The sequence below is a fragment of the Uloborus diversus genome, chromosome 3 (assembly GCF_026930045.1).
Source record: "Uloborus diversus isolate 005 chromosome 3, Udiv.v.3.1, whole genome shotgun sequence".
In the NCBI taxonomy this organism is placed as follows: domain Eukaryota; kingdom Metazoa; phylum Arthropoda; class Arachnida; order Araneae; family Uloboridae; genus Uloborus; species Uloborus diversus.
In genome coordinates, this window is record NC_072733.1 from 147,695,499 (window position 1) to 147,720,080 (window position 24,582).

At 32.6% G+C, this 24,582-nt stretch overlaps 1 protein-coding gene across 3 annotated transcripts in view; it reads left to right on the plus strand.

Moving 5' to 3' along the window:
- Positions 1–24,582, plus strand: part of LOC129218174 (serine protease 30-like) — a 101,461-nt gene that overhangs the window by 71,125 nt on the left and 5,754 nt on the right. For all 3 annotated transcript variants that reach the window (XM_054852390.1, XM_054852391.1, XM_054852392.1), the window contains 2 exons: positions 2,730–2,886; positions 15,056–15,198. In XM_054852390.1, the coding sequence (XP_054708365.1) occupies positions 2,730–2,886; positions 15,056–15,198 (300 nt within the window). The remainder of the gene's footprint in view (positions 1–2,729; positions 2,887–15,055; positions 15,199–24,582) is intronic.

The following is a 24,582-nucleotide window of genomic DNA, read 5'->3' on the forward strand; positions in this document are numbered from 1 at the left end:
AGCACTCAGAAAGAATGAACACACTTGCAATAGATTTCACTCCTTTTAAGAGTTATTTTTTCGCTCTTTTGAATTAAGAGTGTACGTTTGATGCAGTCTTTACAAGATATTTAAATAGATTCGAATAACAATTGTTTGCTTCCTATTTTAGTAACCATAAACTAATAGTATCAGTTTTGGAATCTAATGATAATAACGATGCTGCTGCTGATGATGATGAAAGAGTTGTTGAAATTGTGGATGAAAATTTAAAAGATTCATTGGTATTCATTTCAAAGAATGTCAATTAGTTAAATTTCATGCATTCGTAAAGTTTACATTTTGAGCAATAGATGGCAATTTTTGTAATGTAAAATAATATGCTTATTTTTCATGTCCAAAAGTGCATTACATGAAAACTGTAATGTAATTTTTGTTATAGCAGTTTATAATAATGAATAAAAAACACTTCATTTAAAAGTATTTCCCTCAAAAAATGAAATATTTCATGACAATTACAATTCAAAAAGCTCACACGTAATTGTTTAAGTTTTTACTTTTGTCGCGCTCCCGGAGTGTCATTTTCCTTTTTTAAATATTTTTTAAGGAGCTTTTCATTCAATGACTGGATTACCCTAGCTAATAATCATTTGTTTCCTGTCAAAATAATCCATAGATGCAGTGGTGTACCTAGCATTGGTGACTCCCGAAGCGGCAATTTGTTGTGTCACTCTCCCTCCCCTTTCCCTCCAAACGCAAAAAAAAAAAAAAAAAAAAAAAAAAAAAAAAAAAAAAAAATGGCTAATGTACAAACGACAAATAAAAACTAAACTCTTTTTATAATGTACCCTAGACGCGCATATGCAGGGCTGTCGAGAGAAGAGAGATGGAAAGATAATGGTGTTTAATTTTTTGTTTTAAGAGGAGATCACCATGCAATATGAGGCTAATCCTGAGTATAATATTCACTCCATGATGAACGTTGAAATAGGAGGGGGCGGGGGAGATTTTTAATTTGTAGTCTTAAAAATGTATTTTAGATGATCTTTGAAAATTTTCTGGGGAGAAGAGGTTCGGAAGAGTTCTCACGTTAATTTTTCGAAATGGAAACCTTAAAAATGCAAATGTTATCTTCAAGTATGTTACAAAAAAGGAGGCTCTACGGAACCATTCCGGAAATTTTTCGAAATTGTAGCTCTTAAATCGAAAATTTAGACAAACTTTGGAGATGTTACGGGGAGTAGAAGTTCGTGGGTCCACCCTCGGGAATTTTTTTAAATTGTGCTCTTAACAAAACGTTTGTAAGCCATTTCTAGAAACGTTAAGAAGATCGACAATTTTTCGAAATAGAAGCCGTATCTTTAGAAAGCCGTAAAAAAAAACGACCTATCTTGAATCTCTAGTGTTTTAGAGCCTTTGCTCAATAATTAAATTCCTTAGCACAACTCCAGAAATTTAAGTTACGCAACTTCAATATTTTTCTACAAATAGCATCACCAACTTCATAAGTGTAGTTGACGTCTTTAGTATTATTTACATTTTGGGTGTTACTCTTTAAAAGGCTGTCACACCCCAAAGGCGTCCCTTCACCATTTCTGTTGTAATGATGCGACAGCGTTTGACAAATAAAATATAATTTCAAATATATCAGTATTTCAGTAGGGGAGAGCGGGGCTAGAAGTTCCGTTTTTCAAGCAATATCAAAATTTTTGTGAAACAAAAGTAACGAAACAAAAAACTAAAATTTCTAAATGTGGAAATTTATCCTCCTATTATTTCATTGTATCATAATATATCTATTTTTTGCGAGTCATAACCTGAAAATTTATTTTTTTTCCACACAAATTTACAGAAAGAACACTTTGAAATTTCGTAATTTTCTTTATGAAATTTCTTAATGTTCTTTTAACATAAATCTTTTATTATAAGCTCATAAGCATGCATACAACAGAATTACATTTTTTTTATCTCATAAATTTATTTCCGAAGAAGCTCACTGAACAAAAGTAAACAATAATTGATTTCAATGAAGTTGGTCAATTCAAAACCAGCTAAATTTAGATCAAATTGAGCTTATTGTTACTTACCCTATTGGCCAAAAGCATTACAAGCTTCAGAAATCTAATATTCTTCAGGGATAAAACCAAGTAAGATTTTAAACTAGTCATCAGTATTTTAAACTAGTTTTAAGATAAAATATGAATACATTATTAAACTAAAATATTAATTTCCGCATATAAGAAATGAGAAACAAAAATTTTCAGGCTATCAAAAATCGAAATCCATTCACGTCATTTGCAATAAAATAAAATGAAGAAACTATTTCAAACCACTTCTGAGCAGAAAATATAATAAATATGTGTAATTGATCCGACTCTTATTTAGTATGCTTCTAGGCCACTTTTGGGTTTGATCACAGAAATCACTGTTTTCAGCATGGAATTAAAAAAAATTACAATACTTTTTTGTGGTATTTTGAGGTACTAAATTTAACTTATTGTCTTTTTGAAATTTCTACATCACATTTACATTTAAAAAAACAGTTTTTTATTTAAAACTAACAATTCAAATTTGAAAGTTACCAACGTTTTAGGGTTTTTCCAAAAAAAGTAAAATTTCTTAAACTTGCTATAATTTTGAGCAGTAATGTAAAATCAAAACTGATGTTTTAATTATGTAGCTATTTCAATAAAAACTAAAGTATTTTGTGCCCAGTATCTAAATTTTCATATGGGATGTGTTTTTCGCAGTGTTCACAAATGAATAAAGGCAATGACATTGCACTTGTGAGACTCAACGCTCCTGTGACAATGACAAAATTTGTGCGACCTGTTTGCTTGCCTCCATGGCGCTCAAAGATTTCTCCAGGTACTATTTGTCACGTTACTGGATGGGGAATGACTCTTGGTACGTATTTTCATAATATATGACTTTGTTTAAGCAACACTTGATACAAATGTTGTTACGCCTGTTTAGAATTTGGTTGAAAACAAATTCTTCGGAGGCAATGTCATTTTTTACATGAATAACACAACACCATATGTTAACTTTTTTTTTAAATTTATTTTCAAAATTTGAGCTGATTAAAATGGTCAACAAAATAGTTTGGAGTATTCTTGGGTCAGAGGCACAGAATTTTTTGAGATTCCAGCCTGCACTTTTGACCACAAAAACTAAGAAACTTAGGGCCTGTTTTCGTTTGTGATTTGATTGTACTGCGTTAGAACCGTCAACTGTTAAAACTAACGCTTCTATACTATTTAAAGCGTGCAATATTCAAACCGTATCAAAAACAGTGCACATATGTCTGCGGCTGTATCTGAGTGTGTGTTTGTGAATCTGGATCTGTAACCCTATCCAATTACTAAATAAATAACGAAATACTCGTTTTCATTGTTAAGTAACAAGAGCATATAAACACTTCGTTATTTTTCTGTCTGAATTGTTGTCATACCCGATGTCCCAAACGAATACAAAACATACTTCATGCTCTAATTGTAAAATATTTATTAAATATAAAAACAATTTATTAAAAGAATATTATCAGTTTTGCATAGGGGAAACCCGGGTAAAGTGAATACCCCGGGCAAAGCGAATATTGCCTATAACTCCCAAATTCTTCGTTGGCCGACATCCGTGTTGTCATAGTAAAGGGCGTCTGTTGGCACTCCGCGCACGGCAAACACGTCGGGACGAGTTCGCGTTGCGTGGCGCCAGTAAAGCCCTGGTTTCCTAGGAGCGAATCGCCAATCTTTGACGTTGCTCCTCGCCGTGACGCTGAAATCAAAGTCAAGTGGATTCCGGCATGGCCATTCACGACGTCGATTTAACTCGGACGCGAATGCGCAGAAGAATCAAGTTTTCCCATCGGCGAGGAGCGAAGCCGAAGATTGGCAACTTCCCTTTTTGGAAACCAGGCCTTAACAGATAGAATGTGTTTTTGAGAAAACAATATTATTTTAAAGAGGTAAATGTTTCGTTTGTAGCTTTAATACTGTTTGTGCCACGTTCTTTGTTATGAGTGGAATTTGATGCATGAGTATGTTGCTTTCAACTATCCGTAGATGACGAGTTTAGGTGCTCTGGTTTTTTAGTTATTTGAGATTGTCCACTTTGCCCGGTCATGACAAGTTATACAGTTAAATGGAATTATGTATTTTATTGCGTTTTTTTTTCAATTGTAGGTGTTGTATAAATATGAAAATAAAAAATAATTATAAAATTTAAACAAAAACCCAACTGTTAAAAAAAAAAAAAAAGAAATGAAAAGAAAAGAAAAAAAAAATTAATTTGAATTTTGTCATCTTGAATTCAAATTATGTTTTTCGCAATCACGAGTGTGTGTGTATATGTAAGCATGTGTGTTTGTGTGGGGGGTATGTGTGTGTGTGTAGGTATGTGTGTTCGTACCTGTGTGCAGGCATGAGTGTGTAGGTAGTTGTGTGTATGTGTGTAGGTGTGTGTGGGGGGTACGTGTATGTGTGTAGGCATATGTGTTTGTGACTATGTGCAGGCATGAGTGTGTGGGTAGTTGTGTGTATGTGTGTAGGTGTGTGTGGGGGGTACGTGTATGTGTGTAGGCATATGTGTTTGTGACTGTGTGCAGGCATGAGTGTGTGGGTAGTTGTGTGTATGTGAGTGTGTAGGTGTGTGTGTATGTGTTTGTGTATGTGTGTAGGTGTATGTATGTGTATATATGTATATGTGTGTAGGTGCGTGTATGTATGCGTGTAAGTGTGGGATATTGACGAAACCTGGAGACGGTCTTCATTAGAGGTTCAGCATCGTGAGGACCCGGTCGACGTTGATGCTGGCGAGGGTGCTGGTGGGAAAAATCAAAGGAACGTCAAAAACAGTCAAATGAAAGCAATAAGCAATCGTGATTGCTCAATAAAAAAAATATAAGCCCAGTAGTTTAGAATTTTATTAAGTATTACTGAATAACTACTCCATTGAAATAGTTTTGTAATTGATACTCACATAAGACAAATCATAAATTCAAAAGCAGAATAGAAGGATCAACAGTTGGGGCCCATCCCTTTTTGACCAGTCAAGGAACCCCATAAAATTCGAATGAGCCCCGACTGTTGATCCTTCTATTTTGTTTATATAATACTGTTGTTCGCTTTGCCCTAGTACCGAATCCACTTTACCCGGGTTGATGGGTAATGGGGATATTTGTGCTATTGTTGAAAACTGGCCTTGTATCTAATACTTTAATTAATATTAAGGACAACTGTTATTGTATTATGTAAGTTCATTAAATGAAGACTGAATATAAACATTTGTTTCAATATTTCCCCAGTTATAACTAAACAACAATATTTAAGAAAAACTTAAAGTATTCACGTTGCTCGAGTTTTCGCTACGTTTTGTTTTCTAGGATTTCTATCTAAAAATATAGTATTTCTGGGAAAATTATTTTTAATTTGGGGGGTATAAAGAAAGCAATAACAGATTGAATTTGTTTCTGATTAATATTAGGTTTTCCATCAATTAATGTAGTCAGGTTTTGCGCCGATGTTTTTTCTTTTTCACTTTCTTTTTTTCTGAAATTCTTTATTACTTAGCTCACTACTTTCTGTATCTAAAAATTGTGATTATGTATTATTTTTTTGCAAAATATATGAAGTAATCATCAGAAAAAAATGGATCTATGAAGTAAACGAGCTGATGTGTGCATCACATGACTTCCTATTTTAAGCTAATTTAATGATAATAGGGCCTTGGACTTGGAGTAAGCAAAGAAACACTTCAAATATTAAATATTTTCACCCCAAGTTTGTTGCAAACCGAACAAAAAAAAAAAAAAAAGTTTTACCCAGATTAATTTTCCCAATATTGGCAATTTTAATTCTATGGTTAACTCTCCTCTCTAAATATCGCCAATAGTGGCCAAATTGAAACCAGATTTAAAAAAAAACACCAAATTTGTCGCCAGGCTGGCGACAAAACTTGGCGACCAAAAGCTTGGCGATATATTGCCATGTGTTTGCCAAATTACAACACCACTTGAGTTTCCGTTGAAATTAACAATGATTTCCCCCAAAAAAAGTTTTGAACCCCCCCCCCCCCCTTTGGAGCATCCGAATGCAACCAAAAAGGGAGCTGCACAACTAGACCCCACTAGGAGTCTACGTACGAAATTTTAACTCTCTAGGACATACCGTTCTTGAGTTATGGGTCATTCCATGCGAAATGAGCAAATCAGCTGTGGCTAACATGTCACAGATTTCAATGCAAATTTTTATTTAGGTAAACCATGCATATCTATGACGAAATGCAAAGTATGGAAGTTTAAAAACTGTTTATTGCTTTGTTATTGAAATTAGAGAGAAGTTGATGCTTACGCTAAGCTTAAATTTTAAGAGTTCATTGCTGCCAGTTTGTGACTCAATAACTCCATAAGTTATAAACGTACACTTAAAAAAAAATAAATACTTCCACATTCTATAAACAAATCTCTATTGGGAAAAAGCGAAGTAAAATTTATTCCGATCTTTTTTTGAATCTGAAATATTAACAAAGATTGAAATTTTGCCAATTTACTTCAGATTTCAAATCATTCTTCTAGTTCTTTTAATAGAAAAATAACAGTAAAAATGATTCAGATTGAAAAACTATCTAGAACTAACTATCTGCTCTAATTTAGTAATTGTTTATGAATTTCTTGATGACGAAATCGTACTTTAAAAAATCGAAAATTTCCGAAAATTTAATTTTTTCCTCTATTTCAGATTTTTTTTCAAGATGAGGGAATGCTGTAAATTTACTCAATTTATTTTACGTAACATATTGAAGTGTCTTTTAGATGCTACTAAATTTTAATCATCGGAATCAGCGTATTTTTGTTACTAGAGTAACTTGAACTAAGGTAAAATTTCGTTAGTTACTTCTTTTTATTGTAAGTTTAGCAAAACTAACCGTTTCTTTCGTGTTTCATTTTCTCAAAAGCATGTTTATGATGTACTTGCTGAAATGTACATTTTTTTAAAATTAAAATAAATGTTAGATATACTTGCTTTTGCATCATTTAGTCATTTATCTAGTTCTTTGAATTCTCGTAATTTCACATAAGGGTGAATCCATACAGCTTCCATACAGTATAAACTACTCATTCATGTTCAAATATTTTTAAGTTATCAAATTAAAATAATTCTTTTGAAAATTACAATATGTTTTTTTCAGTACAATGTATTATATAGGGCACAATACACGTAATTTTAGAAGGTGCAATGAAATTTTCACTTTTTATTTGTTTTAGTGTGTGAATTGACTAGCAAAATTGCTCAATTTCAAAGACCTGTATCTTTTTTACAAACCAAATACAAAAAACAATATGTATAACATGTATAGTACTTGAATAGAGTATTCAATTGGCCAAGAAATTTTACTTTTAATTCCATCCCCTTTTGGTTTTCAAGGGTCTAAAAATGTCATTTTTATTATTTTTCCGATTTTTGAAACCCTATAATCTATAAAGGGTACACAAACACACAGCAACAGTTACATATTCTTTTAGCATGGTTTCAGTGATTAGTTTTTGCTGTATATCATTTTGTGTTTCCGTCCCCTACGCGAATTATCCCTCTTTGAAATGAGTTAAAATTTTTTACATTTGACCTTGAACCCATATTGCCATTATTTTAATTATTAACTTACAGCTACGTAACTCAGTATGTAAGACTATCAGCTTATGCACTTCAACACCAAAGCGTTGAATTAACTGTCATAAATGTAATTCAAATAGATTTTGGCCAAAGTGCAAAGGTTTAAAAGTCCCACTTTTGAATACTAAAATCACTTTTGATGACCTCTAAATTATCAATTCAAAGAAGAAGTAAAAGTGGTTTTAAACATCTTTCATATGCAGCTTTTAGGGATATGAATTTCAAAAGCATTAAAAATGGCCGATCGCACCCATCCGTCGAACCTGTATGGATTGACCCATAAAACACAAAGAAAATGCTATTTTTCTGAATTTTATTTTACGTTTGGAAATCAAAAACCAATTTCAAGTTTTTTCTAGCAAATAGTAGAAACACAGCTCTTTATTCTTGTAAAATTTTAAAGTTGTCTGAATTTTCCCTCATTTGAATTTTTGTGTCAATGTAAAGGGGGGAAAATCATCATTTTACGAAATGTCACTAAGTTTAAAACTGATTCTGAAGACAAAGGAGTTAAAATACAACTTCAAAAGTACGGTATTTCTTTTATGATACTTAGTACATTATTGGGTATAAGTTTCATCAAAGCTAATAAATTTCTTAAAGATTGAGATTAAAAAATAAAATGCTTAATTATGAGAAAATTGAAATATTTTCAGTTTTTGAAACTCTGTTAAAAATTAACTATAATAACTTTGGAAATTTTACTGATACCAGATTAATTTCCCTACTCCATAGATTGCAACAACAAATAACTTTTATGTTTTCATTAAATAGTTAATAAGGTACAAGCCTTCAAAAATGCAACATTTAGCATTTATGAGAATGCTTGACCAATTTTCAATCGCATGTAACTATTCAAATAAAAAATGTTAAGCAAAAATATTTTAGACATTTTTATATAGTCATAAAAGGAACTTGTATACAAAATTTCATAAAAATCTGTTACCACGCGGCCACCACGTTTTTGCGAATTTTGCTCATTTCGCATGGAATGACCCTTATGCGAGATACATACGCACATACATACGTACGTACATACAGACATCACGAGAAAACTCGTTGTAATTAACTCGGGTATCGTCAAAATGGATAATTTGGGTGTCTATACGTTCCTAGGTATATATTCACGTGTGGACGGGTTGAAAAAAAGCTCAATATTCATTCGGGGCGAGCAAAATGGAAATTAAGGCCCATTTTTGAGTGAAATTTTTTTCGCGAATACAATACTTCCTTTTTGGTAAAAGGAATTAAAAATGGTCAGAAATTTAATACTTTGGTAAACGACACTGTTTAAAATGCAACAAAACCTATTTTTTCTAATGCCTACAAATCGGAAACGGAAATTTTACTCTATATAAATTCGTTTAAAAATCTGTGATATCAGAAATTCCTAAGTTAGGTATGAATCAACAAATAATTATTGATAATTAATTTGACCTTGAAAATTAAAGAGTATTTCAAAAAATACAGAACAAATAGCAAGTATCAAATATCCAGTCCGAATTTTTTTTCGAAAATATAAACAAATAAATAAATAAATAAACGAAAATACAAGCTAATTTCTTACCCGTGAAAAAGCAGTCGATGATATTTATTACTAGACACGCGACTTCCCCCCCCCCCCCAATAATTTATTTCATTCATCACGCAATGAGAATGGACCATTTCAATTTTTCTTTACCAAGCACAAAACAAATAAAAGATGCCAATGGTAAAGTGAAAGCAATACTGATTGATGCTGAGAAAAGGGGAAAGAATTTAGAAAGGCGACGTTTCAGTTTCAAAAAAGTGTTTCCCTACATGAATATTGTTTCTTGGTTACAAAAACTTTTGGCTCCTTTTCAGAAAATGAGTATCCCCAAACAAATGAAAGTAGGGTGATTCGCTAGTGGTTGACCAGCTGCCAGTAGTTGACCACTCGAGCACTAATATGTAAAAAACAAGAATAAATAAGTAGATATTTTTAATCTAATTGCCAGAACTAATTTATAGCATTCCATGTGTTCTCTTATAATTTATAGTTGTGTAACTTAAGTTTTGAATGGAAGTTAGGACGGTATAATTACAAAGACGTATAAATAATTTCAAGAAAATCACTTTTCTTACTAGTGAGAATTGTAATGAGATAAAATGCTCAATCGTATTCCTCGACGTTAAATTTTATTCTCTCATTTATTCATTTACTGATAGATGCTGATCATCCCTGTTTATACTAAGTAAATAAAACGAGCTGATGTGTGCATCACTTTGACGTCCTTTTACACCAATTTAATGTTATTTCATCATTATTGCAATCTTAAAGTGATTCAATAGTTAATTCTCTAAATTATTGCAATCTTAAAGTGATTCAATAGTTAATTCTCTAAATATCACCAACAATGGCCAAATTGAAATCAGATTATTAAAAAAAAAATCGCCAAATTTGTCGCTAAGTTGTCGACAAAACGTGGCGACCAAAAGACTGGCGATACATGGCCACGTATCCGCCAAATTATAACATCACTTGAAATTGCATCGAAATTAACAATGATTTCTCCTCAAAAAGGTGCAAAAGATCCCTTTAGAAACACCAGAATGCAACCAAAAGGGGAGGTGCACAACTAGATCTCACTAGGAGTCTAAGTACCAAATTCCAACTTTCTAGGACATACCGTTCTTGAGTTATGCGACATACATACGCACATACGCGCATACGCACATACATACGCACATACATACGTACATACAGACGTCACGAGAAAACTCGTTGTAATTAACTCGGGAAACGTCAAAATGGATATTTCGGGCGTCTATACGTTCTTAGGTACATATGTACGTGTGGTCGGGTCGAAAAAAAACTCAACATTCATTTGGGGGTGAACAAAATAGAAAATAATTTTGAACGAAATTTTTTCGCGAATACAATACTTCTTTTTTTGTAAAAGGAAGTAAAAAATTGCATTAATTTACTAATCATTTATGCTGGGATTGAGGGGTGGTCAACTACTGGTTGTCTAAAGGAAATTAATGCCAGTAGTTGACCAGAACGGTCAAGTAATGAACTTATGTTGGTTTTAAAGCATCTTTCTCGAAACCAAAATGATTACAAACATTTTTTAGCTAAAAATAAAATATAATGCTACTTTTGTTCAAAAAAAAAGCATTTTTGCAAGTAATTGACTAGCCGCCTGTCCGCTGAACCAATTGAACCAAAAATTGTGATACGGTATTTTGAATAGATGTTTTCCTAGTGCCGAAAATTTTAAACAACGCAGTACTAACACATATTCTGTTATAGTAAAAAAAAAATTGGAAATTTCGAATTGCAACACCCACATTTTTCTTGAGCAAATTGATCCACGTATTGAAAAACCTCAAATTGCGTTGTAACGAGTGGCGTGTGACAAAAGCTGCAAAGATGAAAATTGTTTATCCTAGTGACAGTATAGAAGGGAAAGCATTTTGAATAACTCACAGGTTAAGACAGTAGTAGAAGAACCAACCACTAAACATCATGTGCAAAGCTTACGGAAAAAAAAATCTTTAAAATGCAGAGTGGAAAGTTTTTTTTTCAGTCGGTGCTTAAATTTTCGAACAAACAATTTCCGTCACACGTCGATCGATCCAACGCCATTTCTGGCCCACATTGATCAATTTGCGCGAAGAAAAAGTGGGTGTTGTAATGTGAAAATTTTGAGATTCTATCACTGTAACCGCAGCCATGAGATCACTGCGTTGTTTTAAATCATCAATCTCAAACGCATTCCATCAAATAACCGTATCTAAAATTTTGGATTGATAGGTTCAGCGAATAGCCGCTAGGACTTCGTATATAGGAAAGTTACTTTTGGACACCCCGGATAAACAATTAAACATTTTTCATGTAAGTTTACTTAGCAGTAATGTTATAATATTTAGGCATTATTCTGGAAGCTATGCTGACTAGATTCGGGTCGACGGTAACGTTCGGGTCCTGCGGCGACTTACATGACGGTGATGTAATATCTGCTTGCAGTCGCTGCTATGGACTTGGCGAGAAATTAAAAAGAAATCGTTAAATTGGCATCATTTTTGGCAACTTACTTTTTGCCGCCGAATTTGGCAAGAAATTACTAAATGTCGTCAAATTTGGGAATTTTTTTTTAAATTTAATAGGTCATCGCTGGCAGAATTTAAAGCATGTGCGAGGGTTGATTTTTTTAGCTATCGCTTTTAATTTATTTTGTGGATTATCCGTGAAATTCACTTATCCGCGGTTACCATGTCACCCTATGATGCAGATGTGATTGGTTCACTGTACTTACACTCATCACTAATAATATCAATGCATTATTTTTAGTAGTAATGTTTTTATATTTAAGTATTATACAAGCTGACTAGGATGACCAGATTCTCCTTCGGAGTCTCGTATATCAATGACGTCATATGCGTTTGTAATCTATGGGCTATGCAAGAAATTGAAGATATAATATAAAGTTAGCACCATTTTTTGATAACTTGGTTTTGGTATCAAATGTCACTAAGTTTTCACGACATTTTAACCTATTAGTCATCACTGTCGTGTAACCATCATCAAAGTCATGTGGCATCCGTGATGACGTCATCCACCCAACAACCAATCAGGGGCAACCCTTAAGGGAACATAAGTACATACAGGCATGCATCCGGTCCGAATTTAATAGTTTAGATTTCAGATTTTACTGTGTTTAAAAAGTGGTCAACTACTGGCAGACGCTGGTCAACTACTTGAAGTGAATGGTCAACTACTGGCGAAATATCCCTTTTTACCTTCTATTCGAAATAACTTAAAAAATATTAAGTACAACAGAAAAATGATTAGTAACCATTGATCCTGATAATTTTATAGACACATTGTAAAATTTTCAATTTTTATCCCCCTTGAAATTAAATAGAACTTGTAGAAATTTCCACTAAATATTCAACTACTGGCAAATCACCCTATTTCATTTCTTTTAAAGTACAGACAAAAAGCTAGCTTCTTACTTTTATGAGGGATTATTCTGAGCTAACCCTATGCAAAAATTCTTGCAATAAAACTTACCTTCATGTACAAAAAGAATCATTATTCTTTAATTAAACAACATTCCTAGTCTAAGAATAATATGCAAAAATATGTAAAATATGTATAAGAACCGTATCTAAATATATCAACAGCTAATGGAGAACGTTTAGTGAAAGAACTAACGCATGATGCTTCATTCATTTATTGTTTAAAGAAAACTAGAAGGTACTTCAAGCATTATATTTGAAAAAAAAAAGAAAAAAAAACTTAAACTTTTCTTTAGATTACTTACATAAGGAATTTTAAAATCTTCGTGGTTCTTTTGTTGTACAAAGTGTAACACTAAGAGAGAAAAAAGAAGATGCATTTTCAAGAACTTTATGCCCGAACAAACTATGTAAATTGATTTAAGGAAAAAACAGCACAAAAGTAAAGATTATTTTAGTTCGCTCGGCACAGTGGAAATACCTTTTCTTCTACAGTAAATATAAGTTTTAGAGTTTTAAGTTGTTTTCCCTATACTGTAAATAAAAAGTTAATTTTAAGCTCTATGTTATATTTCATTTGAAAATGCATATATATTACAATGTATTATGTATAAAAAATATCAGAAAACTTAATTTCAATTGTTCATACCTTTGCTTTTTTTACGCGAGCATATTTTTTCGTATTAGATTGATTTGAGATCATTTCGTATATTTCGAAACAAGCACGTAAATTTATTATTTTTAAAATTAATGCTAATCAATAGCTATATGTACCAAGTTGAGTATTAAAATAATTTAGGGGACTTAGAGGGACTAGTTTTTATACGCCCAAGCACATAAATTCATATATATTTGTTATTTTTATTATTTACCTTTAATTTTTTGGAAAAGTAAAAAGTGTAATAAGATCGAGAGTGTAGTTTACGTGTATACACTGTTAAAAATTCAGGAAACTTCTATGGTAAATATTACGGTAAAATGGAGTGTTTGCAGTACAGAAAAAAAATTACAGCAAATTGCATCGAAAAAATAAACGATTGCAGAAACAATTGATACACTACGAGACTAACACCGTATTTCCCCTTACTCGATCTGCCCCATCTGGTCTGGTGGGTAGCAAAGCCGCCTGCTAATACGAAGATTCCGATATCGAACCAGCTACTCGCATGTTGCTTTTTTTAACTCTCGTCTATTCTACTGTAAAATGTCACAGTAAAATAGGATTTTACTGCAAAAGTTAGAGGCAACATTGGATGCCAGCAACTTTTACCGTAAAATTTCCGGATTGTTTCAGCACCTTTATTATACTTGGCTTAATTGTCACGGAAAAATCTGAGGCTTGCTTTTGCTTATACCTCAGCAACTAGACCACTTAGAGACTTCGGTATTTCTTTAAATGATTTGCTAAATCTTAAGGTAGAACTTAATGTTAAAAAATTCAATTCTAAAATAAAATTTTTATTTCGATTAGCATGAAAAACAGCAAATTTCATGTAATTTACCTATTAAGTGTTTAAATATAAAACCCATTGTTACAAATTTAGTTGCCTTACAACAGCAATATTAATAGTAATCATAATAAAAATGTTGAATCAAGACTTCTCTGGAACAAGCATGAAATTTATCCACTATCATTGCTTTCTTCGGATTTTTACCCTGATCTATGCCGATAATCGAAAACGGGGCTAAGTAAAGAGACATTTTTCATGAGTAAATTGTATGTTTTTAAACATAAATTAGTTTGGGAAACCTTTAATATATTTAAATAGTTTGAATTAAGTTAGCAAACAAATAAATCCTAGAGAGGAACAAGGATTAATATTCAGTGCCAACTGCTTAAAGTAACATCATTATATTTAGGAAATACATTAACACTAAAAAGAATAAAATAACAGAATTAAAAAAAAAATACTATGCACTTCTCATAATGTACTCAAAAGGAAAAATAACTTTTCTGCTTCAGAAAGGACAAACAAGTATTCCTGTAGTTTAAAAAAATTCCAAGAAAATGACACCACAAACGAAGAAAATTGCGGTTCTAGTCATTTCAAACTAAACCTACGCATGCGTCAACACTCGAAGTTATGATTGAAAGTAAATTATAAAAAATCTCTCCATGACTTGAACCGCACTTCTTTTCGTTTGTGGTGTCATTTTCTCGGAATTTTCGAAAACTACAGGAATAATTAATTTGTCCTTTCTGACGCAGAAAAGTTATTTTTCCCTTTTGAGTGCATTATAAAAAGTGCTTAGTATTTTTTAAATAATTCTATCATTTAAACTGTGTAAGGAATGAAGAGATTGAATATACATTATTACTGCAAAAACTGTTATAAGTGTAGTGACATAGTAAGTGTTTAAAGCGTAAAAATGTTTTAAAGTTAAAAACGATGAATTCCCTTCTGCTTCTGTTACAGGCAGTGGAAACTCGGATGTTCTCAAGCAAGCAGCTGTTCCTATTGTTTCAAACAAAGAATGCAATCAGTTATATGAAGCGATTTATGTGAGTAATGGGATGTTGTGTGCAGGTTTTTCAGTTGGAGGACATGATTCGTGCAAAGTGAGTTTGCTCAAAATATAATTATATGCAGTCAAGTTCGTTTACATATACGTCTTTATATATATCGTCGGAAATACAGAACTCACTTATTCAAGGCCTAATTGAGGATAATTTTTAAAAAAGTCAAAATTTTCTTTGCGTATGAAGTTTCAAAAAAGTTATTTTTAACCTTTGAAGAGCTTACGTCGAATACATCATTTTTGCTAGAAACGTAGGAAGTAAAGAAATCGAAGTACAGGTCCTGTGTAAAACTTATTGAAAGATTAGAAATAAACCAACCTAGATATTAACTTGGAAAATAGATCAAAAAATTCCATAAAAATGTTTTTTTTTTTTTTTTTAATAAAGAATTGATAAACTCCCACTGAGAAATCTGATCTACCGATACTGCCTACATGGCAGCACATTTCAGCATTTTAACAACGCAAGAGGAAGCTCGCAATTTAACTGTTCATTAAGTTGTACAGAAGTTGAAATGAAGTCAGTTTTTAATTTTATTTTTTTCAAAAAACTGCCGAAATGGGAATCGTTTGTTTATTTCAGTACATGGAAGTGTTTCTTTTTTTCCTCTGTCGTGTTTAATCAGTTATAAAAGGAGTTTGCCGTCACAAATTTGTGTAAAGCATGAAAGGCATTTTTTTTTCAAAAGACTTGAGTAAAGGGATCTAACACGAATAGAAATACCTGTAATTAAAATTACTTCACTATCAAAGAGCGTCTCTTACTCAAAGAAGTCATGAAAATGCTTTTATCTTTTAAACAACGGGACGAAAAATTTCCCTGGAATGGATTTTTTTTTCTTTTTTTTATTAAAATACTGCATATTGGTTTCTAATCATTTACAGATCTAGTGCATTTCACAATAGCAAGCATTTATTATTTAATGTGGCACCTCTATCGGCAGAAAGACATTACCACAGAGTTATGACGCCCAGTCACCAGATGGAAGAACCTGGGCTCCTAACGATGTGAAACTGCAAATGGAGTTCAATGTTTCAAAGAGTGTTCAAGGCAAAACGAATACTCATGGGGAATTTTACATGCTGCATAATTATACAACATAGTTGCTGACGATTATCTGAATGTTGAAAATCCACCGATTGCTACCGGGTTTGAAATCGCGCTTTTGGGCATATGATTGCAACGCTTAACTTCTACGTAATGAGCTAACGGGCAACTAAACAAAAGAAAAACCAAAGCATATATGCGGAAGGAAAGGTAGTTAAGAGGTCAAGAAGCTGAAGAATTTTATTTCTGTCATAAATATTCACAGTGAAACAGATGAGCTTTTAAACAAGTCATCCGTACATGCAGTTACGTAGTCTTTCCGGACTTTGCCGTAGCACTTATAAATTGGTGATTTCTAAAGTTGAATTTTATCCCCTGATGAATCGAGTTTGAGTTAGAAGATAAAATCAGAATTTATCTTTTTAACATTGGGTAGAATAGTTGTTTCTCAATTACCTGTGGGATCAGAGATTAGAGGGTAACAATCACTAATTTTAACAATCTTGTATTGCAAGAGCATTTCTTACCTCCATTTCGTGTTATAAAAATTAACTTGTTTCTTTTAATTACGCATATGGGTCGAACACATGAAAAGTGAACCCGTGCGATTGCGTCAGAATGACTTCAGTTATAACAGCGCCAACGTATAAGGATAAAAAGGAAAGTTTTTGGAAAGGGAGGCAAACCGTATCGAATCTGCGAAAACCAGACGTGGAACACTGTAAATGCCTTCTTTAACATTTTTCGTTGAGAACAGCTCTTACACCCGCCATACAGTCCAGATTTGTCACCCTGTGACCTCTTCATTTTTAGACCACTTAAGACTGAATTACAGGGGTAACACTGCGATTCTGAAAGTGAAGTGAAGGAAACTGTGTGAGATTTCCTCAAGAGTCATTGAAAACCTTTCCACAGTAATGGCCGTAGCCAGCCATTTAAACGATTAAACATATGTTACAAAGATCATGGGGATTTCTTTTGATTTCAAAAGGCATTCTTTTTTATTCAACTTGTCCATTTTTCATTTGGGCAACTAAAAAAACGAATACTATAATTATTGACCTTATTTTTTTAAAGCTTTCAAGTAAAAACAATTAATTATTTTTTCCCAAAAAGTGATACTATATAATAACATTAAAATAAAAATAAATAAAATAAAAAACCAAAAAGATAAGCGAAACCAAGTAAAAGTATATTTTTACAAGTGACAAACATACCGTGAAAAGTAGCTGAATCTGAGAAAACTAATTTTTACGGCAAACATATTATAACGTGTACATTTTAATTCATGAACGTCAACCATATTTTTAAAAATATATCACTGCCAAAATGTGTTACGTAAGAATTTATAGTATAAGTCCGAAACTTTCTTTCTCATATTCTTAAATTCACATTCTTCACAAACATCTGTGATAAATTCTTCCAAGTTCAACGTATATTTCCTTAGAAAGTAAATCATGCATAAGAATTTCTTAAAATAGTTCATACGATATCCTGTTTAATTCTGAGGAGTCAAATAAATGTTTATAACTTTGAGCTTTGTAAAGATAACACTATTTAAGAATTCCGTAAGATCTATCTCCCATCGAGCATGTCTGGGACATGATGGGAAGACAATTGCATCTGGCACGGAATGTTGATGACCACGTTCGACAATTTTAACGAATTTGGAAATGCCGCAAGACACCACCCGGGAGCTTTATTGGTCTATGCCAAGCCGTGCTTCATCTTGTATCTAGGCTAGAGGCGGCTCAACACCTTATTGAACTTAATACTGTAACTCTGACATAAATTATTCAATTGATCTGAGATTTTAATCATTTACTATTCTGTACATTGTCTTCCTATCCACCTATTTTCGTCTCAATCGGACAACGCCTTTTTGGTGATCGATTTTTTTGTTATATATATATATATATATATATATATATATATATATATATATATATATATATATATATATATATATATATATATATATATATATATATATATATAGTGTTCCGGTTTAACATGCAAGACCTCTATTTTCGCAACTATTGGTCCTAGATGCATACTTCCAATTGCAAAAAAAAAGTTCAAAATCAGATGCAGAGTTACGATGCTGAAAGTTTGAAGCAAAAACAAAAATGAGTCAAAAAATACAAAATTTAACTTTTTATACAGTCTCTACGTCCCCTAACTTATATTTAGGGAAATAATCAGCATTGAAAAATAGTTCCAACACAGAAAGTTTGACATAAGTACGAGCAATATTCACCGAGATATGAACGCAGTGTTTTGTTACTTACATCACTTTACACTCGCCGTCAGTAACACTTTGTGAAGGAAAATATAGAAGTTAACAAAGGTTTAAAATTATATGTGCGCATAGAGTAGTGTTTCAAACTGTTCGAGGTCTTCTAATGTGTTTTTGCGAATCATGGCATAACATTTGCATTTATTTTTGGATAGGAATGAAAAATATGAATATTTTATTTTTTTACTTCGACAACCTGTCATTATTCTGAAAAGGCGATAAGTTCCAACCTCATCTTCAGTATGGTCCCTTACAACTTTGAAATCGAAAATCTCCTTGAGATTTGGTAGCGCAAATGTCAATTGTTTTGTGTTAGTATTATTTTTCAACGGATATTATTTTCCTAATTATAAGTTAGGGGACCTAGGGCATGTATAAAAAGTTATTTTTTTATTTTTTGACTCCTTTTTGTTTTTGCTTCAACTTTCAATATATCAACTCTGCATCTGATTTTGACTATCTTTGCAATTGGAAAAACGCATCTAGGACTAACGGTTGTGAAAAAATATGTCTTGCAGGTTAAACCGGAACACCCTGTATACGTGAGTGTGTGAATTGAGCATTGACGATACCAAATAAGTTATTCATGAAAAACTGCAAATAAATTTTTGTGAAAGTGTATAAAGTCGAAAATGTTGTTCATAAAGTCTTATTTAGCTAAGCATAAGTAACGTTACTTCAAATAAAACTACTGAATGACTAATTTCATTTGTTAAAATTTAGAACCACTCTTTTACTACCACGCCAAGTTGATGTCATTTTGTTTTCTTTCTTACTTGTGTAAACTTAAAGAGAAGTTAACATTTGTAATGGTGTTTATCCATCCAATCTGCTACATGTACGCAATATATTTTAAAGTTAGTTAACAATTATTCTTGAAAAGTAACTCATGCATCTGCAATGCATGAACGTCGCTTTTGAAATACCTCTTGGCCTAAATGTCTCTGTTCAAAAATAACATTAAAGGTTGTCACAAGGTGTTGCTATTAAACTGTTATATTTTGGTATCGCATTTCTTGTTACAGTACCCTTTTATGTTTTTTCAAATAGCGCATTGTTATTGGAAACTGCAAAGTAGTAGTGACCAGTGGTTGGAAAAACTACATTTCTTTTGTAGCGAACTACAACTACTTTTCCACAAATGTAGTTAACTACAACTACTTTTTTCAAAATGTAGCAACTACAAACTACTTTTGAAATGTAGTCGCTACTTCGCTACTTTTTAAAAAATAAATAAATAAATAACATACACATACACACCATTTGAGAATTGAATGAAAAAATTTATAAAATGTTCAGATTATATATTGGCTCATTTGAACATGGAATATTGCAATAAGTTTTTTATTCTTTCTTTCCTTTACTGAAACGATTCGTCAATCCAAACATTTTTTACCATTTGCACGAATCCGCAAGAAAGGATTAAGAAGTGGAAAGAATTCAACCTTCAAATTTTTAATCCTTTCCTGAGAGTAAGTAGCATTTCATTCAAGAAGTGTAACTCGGCTACTTGAAATTGAGATAAATCCAGTCATAATTTGATTTAAATTTTACATAGACATACATATACATGAAAGTGATTTAGATGATGAAAAACATCTTTTAAACAAAAGAGAAACTTTAATTTTCATTATATGAGTTAATTTTAAAGGAACTTATATTTCGTAGGAATTAATTGCTTTTGAGCTTCAAGCTAGGGTTCCGGACCTGGACACCATCTCATTGACTTTTAATATGTTAATATATCAATACTCGATCAGTGAAAAAGAAAAAAAAAGGAAAAATATCCCAAACGGGGCTACTAATTATTCGAAACATGAAACATAACTAAAAATACTTTACTTCAATGTACAATTTTAAGCAACAGTGGACTCTGGCTACAACGCAATTCGACTGACGCGAAATGTCTATATAGCGAGTTTTACTCGAGAGATGCATTTTGCAGCTGACGCGAATTCCTCACCCGCAACACGAAAATTTTCGGAGCGGAAGCGCTGGGCTTATATCACCTTGTTTCTTGGATACTAAATATTAGTTTCGTGAATAGAATTTCCCTTTAGCATCACTGAAAGCCAAAATTTCCCGCACCGTACTTGTCGAAACATCAGATTGTTAACGTACAAATCGCCGCTCAGCATTTTTTCTTTCTAAATATGAAGTTGGTGAAATATAATTTCGCATAAGCGAGCTGTTTATCTAAAGTTTGAAACGCATCAATCGCGTAAGTTGAGGTTCGACTGCATGTGCAAATGGCATTGATACCGAAAGCTTTTTGCTTAACGGGCAAAGTTTTCATGAAACGGAAAAAATTCGTTTCTTTCTTTTTAAGCCATACTCTATTCAAGGCGCATATAGGGAAAACGTGAAAGTTTCTATGCCAAACAAACTAATGGCGTCAAACAGATACAACGTATGGCGTCAAAATAATATGTCAGAGGTCAGCTCGTATTTTTCAGTCTTACGAATCTGATAGGTGCGCAGTTTTACTTGCGTAAGACTTGCACCAGTCAGATTCGTTTAAAAATGCGCTTTTTTTTTATATAAACTTTATTCAAAAGTAGTTTCCAGAAATCGCTACAAACTACTTTTTTTTTGTAGCGAACTACTCGCTACTCTACTTTTTTTAAAAAGTAGTGCGCTACACTACAAACTACTAAAAGATGTAGCTACTACAGTAGCGTCGCTACTTGTAGCGCGCTACTTCCAACCACTGGTAGTGACTATAGTAGTGAGTAGGAAAAATACTAGGAGGAAAAGTAAAGACCAAAACCAACATTCATAATAACTAAGAAAAGAACTAGAACTAGAGAAAGAAGACTCTGGGTTATGATAATAACCAGTGTTGGGCATCAACTAAAAAAATCAACTAAATTTGTAATTGATTGATTAGTTGACTAAAGTAATCTGACTCCCATTTAGTTCAGACTAATATTTTAAAAATTTAATTCAATTGCAGACGAAGATTAACGTTAGTTTAAACTAACTCGTTAGTTGCTCAAAAAAACTAATTTAGTTCAGATTGATTTAGTTCAGATTAAATTAATCAGATTGAATTTAGTCAGACTAAAAGTAATCAGATTAAAAGTAATCAAATTGATTTGATTACTTTTTTAATTCAGATTAAATTCGTAAAATATAAATATCACATGAACAGAGGCACATTTGTATTTCTACGTGTATATATATATTTATGCAAGCATACACGAGTTAATGCGTGTACATACGACTACGTGCGGGTATATACGTATATAAACGTGTGATCCCGCGTATGTTCGTGTACGGAGGTATATTTGAAATTTTAAGTAAATATACATATTTATGTGTGCACACATCAGTAAATACGTGTATACACGAGTATGTACGTATATATAAGAGTATGTACGTGTACACATGAGAATATGCGTCTAGATACGTGTTACCCCGAGTATACTCGTGTAAAAAGGTACATTTGTATTTCTACGTCATATTCCAGCGTGCGTATACGAGAAAGTACGTGTATATACAAGTATGTTCGTGCACACACGAGAATATGCTTATAGATATGTGTTACCCCAAATATACTCGTGTAAAGAGGTACATTTATATTTAAACGTGTATATACATATTTATGCAGGCATATACGAGAAAATACGTGTATATACGAGTAATTACGTGCACACACGACAATAGGCTTATTGATACGTGTTTAACCCGAGTATACTCGTGTAAGATGGCACATTTGTATTTCTACGTGTATGTGCATATTTATGCGTTTATAAGCGAGTAAATACGTGTATATACGAGTATGTACGTGTACATACGATTATGCGTATAGATACGTGTTACCCCGAGTATACTCGTGTACAGAGGTAAACTTGCTTTTAATTGTGTATATACATATTTATGCGTACACACAAGCTAAGATACGTGTATATACGTGTACACATGAGAATATGCGTATAGATACGTGTTACTCCGAGTATACTCGTGTAAAGGGGTACATTTGTATTTCTACATTTATATACATATTTAAGCGTGCATATACGAGAAGGTACGTGTATATACAAGTATGTTCATGTACACACGAGAATATACTTATGCATACGTGTTACCCTGAGTATACTCGTGTGCAGAGGTAAATTTCTATTTAAACGTGTATTTACATATCGATGCATGCATATACGAGAAAATACGTGCATATACGAGTAAGTACGTGCACACAAAAGAATAGTCTTATAGATACGTGTTTAACCCGAGTATACTCGTGTAACATGGCACATTTGCATTTCTACGTGTATGTGCATATTTATGCGTTTATAAAGGAGTAAATACGTGTATATACGAGTATGTACGTGTACACACGATTATTCATATAGATACGTGTTACCCCGAGTATACTCGTGTACAGAGGTAACCTTGCTTTTAATTGTGTATATACATATTTATGCGTGCACACAAGCGAAGATACGTGTATATACGTGTACACATGAGAATATGCGTATAGATATGTGTTACCCCGAGTATACTCGTGTGAAGAGGTACATTTGTATTTCTACGTTTATATACATATTTAAGCGAGCATATACGAGAAAGTACGTGTATATACAAGTATGTTCGAGTACACACGAGAATATGCATATAGATACGTGTTAACCCGAGTATACTCGTGCACAGAGGTGAATTCGTATTTAATCTAGTACATGCACTTTTATGCGTGCATATACGAGAAAAGACAAGTATATACGAGTATGTTCATGTACGCACGAGAATATGCGTATAGATACGTGTTTAACCCGAGTATACTCGTGTACAGAGGTACATTTGTACTTGTACGTTTAAATACATATTTATGTGGGCATACACGAGTTATACGTGTATATACGAGTAAGTACGTGTATATTATATACGAGTATTTTTGTGCATATACGTGTATATACGTGATGACTCGACGATATTCGTGTATACAGGAATTTTGTATTTCTACGTGTATATACCTACAAGTACGTGTGAACACAAGTAAATATGTGTATATACGATACATATTTGTAAACACGAGTTTATACGTATAAATACGTGTTATCCCGGAGATATGTTTAATTTCTAAGTGTATGTACAAATTTATTTGTGCATACACAAGTAAATACATGTATACACAAGTAAATACATGTATACGTGTACACAAATGAATATAAGTATGGATACGTCTTAATCCGAGTATACTCGTGAACAGAGGTAAATTTGTATTTAAACGTATATATACATATTTATGCATGCATATACGAGAAAATACGTGTATATTCGAGTAAGTTCGTGTACAAGCGAGAATAGGTTTCTAGGTTCTTTTTTTAGCCCGAGTATACTCGTGTACAATGGTACATTTGTATTTCTATGTGTATATGCATATTTGTACGTTTATACATAAATAAATGCTTGTATAAACGAGTATGTACGTGAACACACGAGAGAATGTGTATCGATACTTGTTACCCCGAATATACTCGTGTACAGAGAAATTTGCTTTGTATATACATATTTATGCGTGCATATAAGAGAATACGAGTATGTACGTATTTACACGAGTATATGCGTATAGATAAATGTTACACCGAGTATACTCGTGTGTAGAGGTCGTTGTATTTACACGAGAATATGCGTATAGATAAATGTTCACCGAGTATACTCGCGTGTAGAGGTACATTTGTATTTAAGATTGCATATACATTTTTATGCGTGCATACATGAGAAAATACAAGTATATACGAGTATGTACGTGCACACACAAGAATATGCGTATAGATACGTGTTTAACCCGAGTATACTCGAGTAGAGAGGTACATTTGTATTTTTGGATAAAATACATATTTATGCGTGCATACACGAGTTAGTACGTGTATATACGAGTAAGTACGTGTATATACGAGTGTGTACGTGTATATACGGAGCTGTACGTGTTAACCTGAGTATATTCGTGTCTACTGGAATTTTGTATCTCTACGTGCAAACAGAAGTAAATACGTGTATATACGAGTTCGTAAGTGTAAACACCAAATTTTACGTATAAATACCTATTTCCCGAGTCTATTAGTGCACGGATTTAT